This window comes from Lemur catta, chromosome 1 (genome assembly GCF_020740605.2).
Source record: "Lemur catta isolate mLemCat1 chromosome 1, mLemCat1.pri, whole genome shotgun sequence".
Taxonomy (NCBI): Eukaryota; Metazoa; Chordata; class Mammalia; order Primates; family Lemuridae; genus Lemur; species Lemur catta.
In genome coordinates this window covers 28,492,876-28,505,030 of record NC_059128.1, presented here as the reverse complement: position 1 = coordinate 28,505,030, position 12,155 = coordinate 28,492,876, and the positions used below count along the sequence as shown (strand labels likewise).

At 42.1% G+C, this 12,155-nt stretch overlaps 1 protein-coding gene across 2 annotated transcripts in view; it reads left to right on the top strand.

Moving 5' to 3' along the window:
• Positions 1–875: 875 nt before the first annotated feature.
• The window catches only part of PCNX1 (pecanex 1), a 160,979-nt gene continuing 149,699 nt past the window's right edge, over positions 876–12,155 (top strand). The window contains exon 1 of one of the 2 annotated variants that reach the window (XM_045564689.1): positions 876–1,477. In XM_045564689.1, coding sequence (XP_045420645.1) covers positions 1,325–1,477 — 153 coding nt within the window. In that variant the 5' untranslated portion in view covers positions 876–1,324. The remainder of the gene's footprint in view (positions 1,478–12,155) is intronic. The other variant, XM_045564698.1, reaches the window with a different exon arrangement.

Below are 12,155 nucleotides of genomic sequence, written 5' to 3'. Positions count from 1 at the left end.
GGTTTTCATTACTTTTGCTAAAATGTCACCAGTCTCTTTTGCCTCTCTTGCTTCCCTCATTAATGATAGCAACTTTAATCCGGGAATACAGAGTACTTTTATTGCTGTAACACAAACTTCTATAAACTCAAACTTCAAACTCTTTTTAAGAAAATTTCATTCAACGAGATCATTATAAACAATACACAGAGCCAAGAATGAGTCCAAGTTTTTACAGCTTATAAAAAGTACAAAACCTTATTGTAATTTGGGGTGGAGTCACACTTAATCTTTCAACTCCGTTTAGAGATGGGCCCATTGATAAAAATGGTTTCTAGTTACAGCACATCAAAAAAATAAAATCACCACATACAAACGATAACCTGTCCATTCCATACTTTCATCTCTTGTAACTTCTATTACTTTTTTATTTTTGGAAGTAGTAAATTCTCCAATCCTGAGCTGGGTGTCTATTTTTCTCACCTAAGGGCCAACACAGTTCTTGCTTAAACTGGGTGCGTTTGTGACTTTTCAACAGTGCCATCCGCGGTACCTAATTCTTCCAGGCCTTCAGTGAGTATCTCACATGTTAGCTTCAGCTCTTCCCAGGTCTTTAATGAATGTCATAAACGTCAGCCAGGATGCTTTTCTGAAGACAAAGGGTTTCGGAGTCAGAAAGGCCCCGTTCAGGGACTGCTAAGCGAACCTGCCAGGTTCGTCTCCCCGGGGCGGAATGGGGTCCCCTAGAGCCGCTACCCGCGTCACCCTCCGCTCCGCTGCCCCGGGCCGCGGCCGCGCCGGCGCGCACTTCTCCCGGGGGTCGGCAGGGGGCGCCCGCGGCGGCCAAGGCGCTGCGCACCCCCGCGGGGAGCCGGCCCAGGGGGCGGGGAGAGAGGGAGGAGGAGCTGGAGGGGGCGCGGCTTCCTCCCCGTCGCGCCCGGGCGCCGGGCCTGCTTCTCCGCCTGGCGCAGGGCTGGCGGCAGGCGGGGGTCGCGGCGGCGGCGGCGGCGGCGGCGGGGGCGCTGGCGGGCCGTGGCCGGCGGGGGCCTGGCCCCGGCTCCGGGTGTTAGGAGACAAGATGGCGGCGGCGCTCTGGAGGCCGGTCTCCTCCTCTTCGCTCTCCTCCGCCCCGCCGCTCGCCGCCTCCTCCTCCTCGGTCTCCTCCTCCTCGTCCGCTGCCTCCTCCTCCTCCTGCAGCAGCACTAGAGACCGCCGAAGCGCCGGGTCGCTCTCCCGGAGCTCCGGAGGGGGATAGACCGGGCAGCTGCAGGCTCCGGCGACCGCGGCCGAGCTGGGGCCGGGGCGGGGACGGCGACGGCGGCGGCGGCGGCGGCGCCGGGTGGGGATGGGGTCGCAGACGCTGCAAATCCTCCGACAGGGGGTGTGGGCCGCGCTCAGCGGGGGCTGGTACTACGACCCGCACCAGGCCACCTTCGTGAACGCGCTGCACCTCTACCTGTGGCTGTTTCTGCTGGGCCTGCCCTTCACCCTCTACATGGTGAGCGTTGGGGCGGGGAGCGGGTGGCTCCTTCCCCCTCCTGGCTGGCGGGGCAGCGCCCGCTTCCCAGAGTCCGCCGGCGCTCGCGCCTCCCGGGCCGGGCGCTGGGGTTGCGCCCTCTTCCTTGCCCGGGGCGCGCAGCCCACCGTCCTGCGCCCCGGCGCGCTCGGGGACCGCAGCCCCACTCGGTGGAGGCTCCCCTCCCCCACGCCTCCTCCCCGCTCTCCCCTCTTCAGGGCTTCCCCTGTGTCGGCGACGACTGGAGAAACGAGTCAGCAGAAGCCCGCGCCTCCGCCCCCGTGCCCCCCGCCCGTTCACTGGGAAATAACAGCTTGCTCGGCCCCTTCTCAGGGGGTCCTTAACCTTCCCCCCGGAGGGGCAGATTCCTGCTGGGCTCCCTGCCCTTGCTGTGTTGTGGAAGGCGCCGAGCGTTTTGCTCCTTTAGGGGACGCCGCATCCATCCTTGGCACGCTCGCTTATTTGCGCTCTGTTCCCCGGGCGCCTGGGCACCCCTGGGCTCTCCCTTCACCCGCGGCGGTTCTCGCACCCGTCGCCGGGGAGAATCCTTCCTCCACCTCGCCCCTGCCCCGCGTGCGGGCCTTGGGCGCGGGCCTGGGACGTGTGCCGCTCTGCTCGGAACGTGTGTGTGCGTCGTCCGGGCGCTCGCTCGGGTCTAGGTGGCGGTGGAAAACCTGGCTCTTGACCGTCAGGCCTCTAAAAACCATCGTTTTGCTTCCCACTGGCTCCTCTCTGTTCCGCTCCGTGGTCAGTGGCTGCGGTGTTTCCAGGCCAGCTTTGGGGGGAGGGAGCGGGGGAGATACGGGGAATCTGGCTGGCATTTCAGCGGATTTGTTTGGGTTGGTTCAAGGCCTGTGACTGATAGGAGAAAGGAAACTGCCGCCTGTTGCTGAATTCGGTACGATCAGCTTCTCGCACTGATTTACGTTTTTAAGCCATATTTTCACTGAAAGTTGTTTAAGCACCCGTCTTTTTTTTTTTTTTAAAGCACATTAGGTTAGGGTGGGACATTAGAGAAACTAATCTGGATAGAAATGATGTTTAAAGCTTCAGTTAAATTTTTAAAGTAACCGGAAGGGAGAAAAGGACAGTAACTTTTTATTTTAGGAGAATTCCTTTGAATATGTTTCTGCTAACTCTGTGGTTCTTCTCCGAGCTAGAATAGGTGCTGAGTTAGAAAAACTGGGAATGTGACTACCAGAAGTGCCAAAGGCGAGAACACCCAATTCTTCCTGAAGTGAAGCTCAGTTTCAATAACTGGCAGGAAAGTGTCTCCTTGGGGGAAGATGGGCTATATTTCACATTCTCAAGCAGATTCAGATTTTTCATTGAAATTGTTTTGAAGGGACTTATTGTTTAAAGTAAAAAAGCCACTTAAAAAATGCTGATGGCTTATGGCTTATTTTATTAGGGGACTTGTTCAGTCTTGTTGCATTCTGCAAATTTATCATGAAGTGTTATAATTTTAAATTAATTCTGGCCTAGGGAATTCTATTTGCACTACTCTACCTTCCAGGAATATGACATCATTAGTGAACAGGTTAATTACTTTGGGTGTAAGAATCCTCAGGCTGTGTCACGGAGCTTTCATAACAGATTTATATCCAGGAGAATTGTAAATTTAAAACTGAAAATGATTCTTGAGAGGTAAGGATTAGTTGCAGTGTCCCAGTGTAAGTAAGGTTTCTTTGTTAGCACCGTTAGTTAACTGTGTGTCATGATTAAGTCTCTGTGTGTAATTTACAAGCATGGCTAAAAGGATATTAGAGCAAATGGAAACCAATACATTGAGTTTACTTGCTTCATTTTGGGCATTTATTCAGTTAAATTTAATTCTCAAATATGTGAGTGTCTACTGTGTAGTAGATACTTTGCTGGGTTCTAGGAAAATAACATTGCTTCTCTGACCAATTCATGGTAATTCCACTCCTCCCAAACATTTACAAAAAACTCTTTGATTCTTTTCTTTCTCTTTGTTCACATCCAGTCTGTCAGCAAATCTTGTGGGTTCTATCCTCAAAACCTAACTAGACTCCAACTTATCATCACCAGCATCATCATCACTCCCTTGGTTCAAGCCACCTTTATCTCTCTCCTGGATTATTGCAGTGTTCTAATGAGGCATACTGCTTCCATTCTTTATTCTCTATTCTGCATACAGAAGTCTGTGATTCCTTCAGGTCACCTCACTCTTCTCCTCTCAGAGCCTACCCTCTTATGTGTCTATCCCCCACCCCAACCACACACACATTGCCTTCCTACTCTTCTTCCCCCACAAGTCTGCTCCTGCCACAGGGCCTTTGGCTTGTTCTTCCCCCTCTGTCTGGATGACTCCTGCCCTCCAGAGATCTGTGTGGCTTGCTCAACTTGTTTCAGGTTTCTGGTATATGTGAGGCTTTTCCTGATACCCTATGTGAAATAATAACTTCTTCAGTTCTTAAAACACTTCCTAGTCCTCCTACCCTCTTTTTAAATAGTATAATACTTATCCCTAACTAATATATATTTATTTGCTTTATATCTTTATTATCTCATCAGAATATATGCTCTCTGAGGGCAGGAGCTTTATTTTGTTCACTGCTATATTCTCAGGCCCTAGCTAGGTCAGTGCTAAGTACATGGTAAGTACTTAGATATTAAATGAATGATGACAAGTGAATTAGACACAGCTTTTGCCCTCAAGAACTGTAAAGTCTAGCCTGGGAATAATGCAAAATTACAACCATTAGAACTTTTATGAAATGCTGAGTAAAGAGTGACCCTGATCTTTATAGGCAGGGGATGAATCCTAGTCTACAGGTGGTCAGCAAAGAGGATTTGTAAACATTTCAGGAAACATTCTAGTGCTGTGATATTGAGGTGGAGAGTTTGAAGTACATACCTACAATAAAGTAAAATCCAACATTCTGTGTAAAATAAAATTTCAAAAAATATATATTATTATTTGTATGCTCTTTTAGTAATAATTAGAATTGATAATGACTTTATTAAGTATATGTATAGGTTCTTTATCCCAAACCCTGTGTCCTTATGAGGCTTAGCTGCTAGTGACTTGTTTTGTGACCTTCGGCAGATGGGTGAGCTGTGAGCTGGGATTTACACAGAGCTTTCTGAAGCCAAAGCCACTGTACCTGTTGCCTTTTTTTCTTTTTTTCTTTTTTAAAAGAGCCTAAGTCTGTTTTTGTACACTGAGTTAGGAAAAAGTCTTAGAACTTTTTATGTAAGATTCACTTTTGCTATCTATTTAGGAGCTTTTGTGGATACTTTGAAAGGTAGAATTTATAGTTTCTAGCAATTATGAAAACTTTTAAGTAGTGAAAATCAAGAAGAAATTTTTTCTTCTTAATTCTGATTGTTTCCCTTAAGGTACTCACTCCCTTTTATCTTCTTATAATTATTTTTGTATGTGACATGCCACAGATGGTGTGCTTTTTCAGGGTGGGTGGCAGATTGGAATTTGTATCTTGATTTTTGAATTTTGGTTTTGTTATTGATTGTCCTTTGGGCAAGACTCTACCTTTCTGAACCTTGATGTACTCATCTGTGAGATATTTCGTGTGTATTTTCCAAGAAAATATTTGTGAAATAGAAGAAATTATTCACCTTCAGAGTGGCCTTCAGTAAATGTCATTTGAAAGAATGGCTAATTAGAAGTGTTTCCTGTATAATGCTGTATGACTGGAGGAGATTAGCTAGCTCTGGATTTATTAAGTGAAACCATTATTGTAACATATTGCTCAACATACTTTCATCTATAAAGAATTATAGCCGTAGGTGATGAAATAGAACATTAAAATCTATTTATGTAAGTGGTCCTCAAGCTCTAGTTGACATCAGAATCACTTGACAATGTTAAAAATGTGCACATGTGCAAACCCATTCTGATTCAGTAGATCTGGAGTGTGGCCCATTAATTTGTATTTTATAAACATTCCACATAAGTTCAAAGAACGTGATCAGTATCCCTAAATCCCAGCCCCTGATTTATATCCAGCTGCTACTCGGTGTATCCTCTCGGTTGTTTCAGAGGCATCTCAGAGGTACATGTCCAAAAGCTTCTGAATTGCCCACTAAACCCACCTTCCCTACCACCCCCACAAAACTTTTTTTCTCACTCTGTTATCTCAGTTAATAACACTATTTTGTATCTGGCTGCTAGTACTATTCCCCTCCCCCTCTCCTTATGAGCAAATCTTATCAGTTCTACTCTCAGAATATTTCAGATGTTCCTTTCCACTTCTGAGTCCATGCCGTTGTTTGTCTGTACTACTGCCTTAGCCTCTTTGCTGGTCTTTGGCTTCTGTTGATGCCCCTTTACAATTCTTTCTCCACAAAATAAAAGATATAAATCTGTTTGTGTCATTCTCTCTTTTTAATATCCTTTAATTATTTTCTTTAGCATTTAGAGTAAAATCCAGCATCCTTACTATGGCATCATCCAAGCCAATTCTGCCTTTGTTTACAGTTTGTGCAGGTTTCCCACTGTACCCCAGTCACACTGGCCTTCTTTCTGTTAGTTCAGCTTACTTAGCTTCTTCTTCCTGCAGGGCCTTTGCACATGCCATGTCTTCTGAAAGGGTACTCTCGTTTTTTATTCTTTGCAAGGCTGGCTGCTGCTTATTCTTTAGGGTTGGGCTTAAATATTATCTCCTTACAGAGACCTAACCTGATAACCATAAATAGGTTCCCGCTCTTTTTTCCATCATTCCATCCTGCAACTTTCTTCCATGGTGCTTATCACAAACATATATTTATATCTTTGTTTATTTGTCTGTTCTTTCTCTCCCCACCCCCACCCCTCCCAACCCCTGTGTCTCCAGTGTCTGCTTTACTGCTTGGCTCATATTAGTCTCTAAATAAAGGGTTATTAAATGAATTTTTACATAGGTGAACCTTCTTTGGACTTATCAACATAACAAATAGAGAACAGTTGGGGGTGGACAGAGTAGTCTGGTAGTTTGTTATATGGTGAAGTCATGCCTTATCTAGAGGTTAGTTTCAGTGTTGGTGTGCAAGACAAAAATTAAGTATAGAATTACTGAAAAATACAGAATGACTGCTGAAAAACCCTTAAATCACTAAAAGTGCAACTTATATGGCTCTTTGTGCAGTTATACATACATGTATACACACATGATATATACAGTATTATATACTATATAAATTTATGGATAGATTATATTCAGAAACTAAGTCATATAAAATTTATGAAGGTTTCAACTTTTTCTTCCTGGTTATCATCATTATTATTTTCTGTAGCTGATTGTTATCTGTATAATGATAAATCCTTTATTATGTTGATTTCTTTGAGGCGCTCAGGTCATTTTTCTGCCTAAAAATTTGAAAGTATTTAAAGTCATTATAAACAAGATTTAGTTGAGATCACTAAAACAGAAATCTTCATATTTTAAAATTTATATTTCTTAAAAAGTCAGAAAAGTTATTGTCCTATAAGTTAGTAGTTTAGCACATGATTATTTAGTATTAGAATGTTTTCTGTGCCTGTAGGAAAAAGTGAATGAGTAGTGGATGGCCTGTTTTGATTTAGCCTGTGCAGTTTCTCACCAGTATTTTCAATATTTAGTATCAAGGTGAGTCTAATTATTTCCATAATTGGTGATGGCACAGACATAGATCTTATCTGTCTGTTCTATCACCTATAATAAATTAAGAGTACACTGTCCAAAGATGGTTTACAAATGAAGTATCCAAAAAGCAGCCATATTTTTCAACTTGTAGAAAAGCTTGTGAATTTATAATGATGGCAATTGATTCCTAAAATGTTCTACTGTCTTTTGTTACATAAAGATGGAACGTTTTCTGCCATTTGAGAAATGACTCCAAATCATAAAATCATTTGGCATTTGGAAAACTAGGAAAGTTTGTATTTCTTTTCCATCCTTTGAATACAGATTTAACTAAGTAGTTCTTTTCTTTAGCTGATTTTACTGAGAGTTAAATGTTCCAATATTTTATTATGAGAATTTTCAAGCATATAGAAAAGTTGAGAAAATTGTACCCCCACCTGGATTTTACAGTTTTTTATATTATAATACATATCTTCATTTATGCATCCCTCTGTGTACCTTTTTTAGGGGGATGCACATAAAGTAAGTTACAGACCTCAGTACAGAGCACCCCTAGACACTTCAGCAGGTGCACCATTAGCTCAAGTTTCAAAGGCACAAATAAACGTTCAGGGAACCATTGATGAGTTTTGATAAAAGCATATACCTGTGTAGCACAAACCCTGCACGTTGTTATTAGCATCACCCCAGATAGTTTCTGCTTGCTCTTCCCAGTTGGTCCTCTCACCTTTGTTCTGATTTCTTTATATTATAAATTAGTTTATCCGTTCTAGAACTTCATATAGATGGAATCATGTGGCATTTACTTTGTGTAAGCCTTCTTCACTCACGTTTGAGATTCACCCATAGGTTGTATCGGTAGCTTGTTGTTTTTATTGCTGAGTAGTATTCCTTTGTATGAGTAGGCTACAATTTGTTCATCTTCTTACATTCTCCAGTGGATGAAGACCCAGGCTCCTTTCAGCTTTTGGCTATTTTGTATAAGGGTGTCACATCAACATCAGAGTAGGTTTTATCAGAACTCAAAGGCATTGAAAAACTTTATTGAATATCAAAACCCTTTTCTCTTTCCAAGTAAGACTTTTAATTTAAAATAAATTAATAATTGCATACTGATATCCTCTCATTTCAATTTTAATAGTCTTTAATACTCTACTTTCATTTGTTCAGTATTTTTCTTTGTCAATGCAGTAAAGTCTTTTTCTTCAACTATTCTAATTTAGCTAGATCAGAAATTATAGATAAGTAAAAAGAAGAAAATAAAAACCATTGGTAATCACATCACCCCAGCCTGCAGAACATGTTAGTAACCAAAATGTATTTGGAGCTACAAATACTTACTCGACTTCTTTGCTTACCAAAATGAGCTCATAGAATTTGTACTGTTGGGAGGCCTTCTAGCTTCACTTGGCTATAAATTGTGAATGTTTCCATGTGGGGGAAAAAAGTGACTTTTTAAATAGCTCTGTAATAGACCATAGTATAGATTCGTTACTGTGTATCTAATCATTTTCCTGTTATTGGTTATGTAGGTTGTTTCTAGTTTTTAGTTATTTAGAAAACACTAGCATGAATATTCTTGTGGTTAAATCTTTGTACTGGTTTTTGTATAAATTCCTAAAAATAGACTCGTTGGATTAAAGGATATGCATATTTTCCTTTGATAAATAATCATTCATTTTATAAACATTAAGTGAATCTTTATATTGAGAGAGAATATGAATGAGAGAATGAGGACTTGGTAGATAATAAGGCAGGGTTCCTGAAAAGGCAAAATAGGATTATGGTCCAGAAAGTAAAGGATCATCCTCAGAAAGGAAGAAGGAAAGAGATAAAGATGAATGCTGATGAGGACGGGGTAAACACTTGATGGAAAAAGTTGAGGTTGATCTTTTATGATTTATGTAATCTCCTTGAAGTACAAAGTGAGTGTTTCCCGTTAAGGGTAAGGGGGAGGGTAAGGGGATAGTCAAAGTGTGAGGAAGATCCCCCAAGTGTGAAATGCTATCCTTGCTTTTAGTGAGTGGGAAACTGAACTATTGATGGTAGGATTGCTGAGCAATTTTGAGGGTACGTTTGAATTCAGAGTGTTGAAGAGGAATGTTCAGGAGAGATATTTGGGATAAAATTTACTTGGAAGTTATCAGCATATAGATAAGATCTGGGGAGAAAGTATAACTCAATAAAATGAAAATGGCCTTGGACAGAATTGCAAAACCCGACAGCACTTAAAAATCAGCAAAGGAGACAAGAAAGGTAGGAAAATGAAGAGAGAAACAGAGCCAAGGAAAGACAGTACAGCCATACCTTGGAGATACTGTGGGTTCACTTCCAGACCACAGTAACAAAGCGAATATTGCAATAAAGTGAGTCACCCAAATTTTTTGGTTTCCCAGTGCATGGGTTACGGATGATAGTTATGTTTACACTATATTGTAACCTATTAAGTGTGCAGTACCACTATGTCTGGAAAAAAGTATACTGGCCCGTATACTTTTCACACCTGTAATTGCAACCACTCAGGAAGCTGAGGTGGTAGAAACACTAGAGCCCAGGAGTTCAAGGCTGCAGGGAGTTACTATCGTGAAACTGTGCTCCAGCCTGGGTGACAGAGCAAGACTACATCTCTAACAAATAAAAAATGTAAAAATATACCTACCTTAATTAAAAATACTTTATTGCTAAAAATGCTAATTATTATCTGAGCATTCAACGAATTATAGTCTTTTTGCTGTTTGAAGGTCTTTCCTTGATGGTTACTGACTGATCAGGGTGGTGGTTGTGGAAGGTTTGAGTAGCTGTTTCAGTTTCTTAAAATAAGATAACAATCAAGTTAGCCACATCAATTGGCTCTTCCTTTCATGAAAGGTTTCTCTGTAGCACGCAATGCTGTTTAGATGGCATTTTACCCACAGCAGAATTTCTTTCAAAATTGGAGTCAGTCCTCTCAAACCCTGCCACTGCTTTCTCTATCAATTAAATTTACATAATAATCTAAATCCTTTGTTGTCATTTCAACAGTGTTCATAGCGTCTTCACCAGGAGTCGATTCCGTCTCCAAAAACCACTTTATTTTCTCATCCATAAGAAGCAACTGCTCATTTGTTTAAGTTTTATCATGAGATTGCAGCAAGTCAGCCACATCTTCAGGCTCCACTTCTAGTTCTCTTGCTGTTTCCACATCTGCAGTTACTTACTTATTCTGCTAAAGTCTTCAACCCCTCAAAGTCATCCATGAGGGGTGGAATCAACTTCTTTCAAATTTCTGTTAATGTTGATATTTTGACCTCCTCCCATGAATCATGAATGTTCTTAGTGACATCTAGAGTGATGAATCATTTTGAGAAGGTTCAATTTATTTTGCTCAGCTCTGTCAGAGGAATCCCTATGTATGGTAGGTAGAGCCTTATGAAATGTATTTCTTAAATACCCAGACTTGAAAGTTGAAATTACTCCTTGACCCATGGGGTCCAGAATGGATGTTGTGTTAGCAGGCATGAAAACAATGTTAATCTTCTTGTACCTATCCATTAAAGCTCCTGGGTGACTAGGTGCATTGTCAATGAGCAGTAATATTTTGAAAGGAATTTTTTTTTTTCTGAGCAATAGGTCTTAACAGTGGGCTTCAAATATTCAGCAAACCAGGCTGTAAACAGATGTGCTGTCATCCAGGCTTTGGTGGTCTATTTGTAGAGCACAAGCTGAGTAGATTTGCTGTAATTCCTTAAAGTCCTAGGATTTTCAGAATGGCAGATGAGCATTGGTTGTCACCAGCTACGTTAGCCCCTACCAAGAGAGTCAGCCTGCCCTTTGAAGCCAGGCATTGACTTCTCCTATTTAGCTGTGAAAGTCCTAGATGGCATCCTCTCCTAGTAGAAGGCTGTTTTGTCTACATTGAAAATCTGTTGTTTACTTTAGCCACCTTCATCAGTTACCTTAGCTTGATCTCCTGGATAACTTGCTGCAGTGTCTCCATCGGCTCTGGCTTCTTCACCTTGCATTTTTTTTTTTTTTTTTTTTTTAGACAGAGTCTTGCCGTGTTGCCTAGGCTAGAGTGCCCTGGCGTCAGCCTAGCTCACAGCAACCTCAAATTCCTGGGCTCAAGCAGTCTCCTTGCGTCAGTCTCCTTAGTAGCTTGGCCTATAGGTGTGTGCCACCACGCGTGGCTATTTTTTTCTATTTTTAGTTGTCCAGCTAATTTCTTTCTATTTTTAGTAGAGACGGGTCTTGCTCTTGCTCAGGCTGGTCTCGAACTCCTGACCTCCAGCCATCCTCCTGCCTCGGCCTCCCAGAATGCTAGGATTACAGGTGTGAGCCACCATGCCCGGCCCACCTTGCAGTTTTATGATATGGAGACGGCTTCTTTCCTTAAACATCATCATGAACCAACCTCTGCTAGCTTCCAACTTTTCTTGTGATGCTTCTTCACCTCTTTTAACCTTCATAGAATTAAAGGGAGTTAGGGCCTTGCCTGGATTAGGCTTTAGTTTAAGGGAATATTGTGGCTGGTTTGATCCAGACCACTTGAACTTTCTCTCTGTCAGCAATAAGACTGTTGTGCTTCCTCATTATTATTTGTGTGTTCACTGGAGTAGCACTTGTAATTTTCTTCAAGAACTTTGCATTCACAACTTGGCTAACTGGTGCAAGAGGCCTAACTTTGGTTTTATCTTAGCTTTTGACTTGCCTTCCTCACTAAGCTTAATCATTTCTAGCTTTTGATTTAAAGTGAGATGTGTGACTCTTTCACTTGAACATTCTTCACCATTTCATATGGATGGGCTTTGTGGCACCGCAAAACAATTACAATGGTAACATCAGAGATCACCGTAACAGATACAATATTAATGAAAAAGTTTGAAATATTTTGGAAATTACTGAAATGTGACTCAGAGACATGAAGTGAGCACATCCTGTTGGAAAAATGAAACCAATAGACTTGCTCCATGCAGGGTTGCCACAACCCTTCAATTTGTAAAAAATGCAGCATTTGCTAAGCCCAATAAAAAGGGGTCTGTCTGCGTTTTCAATTGGTCAAAAATGACAAATTGCCCTCCCGCAAGGTAGTTCTA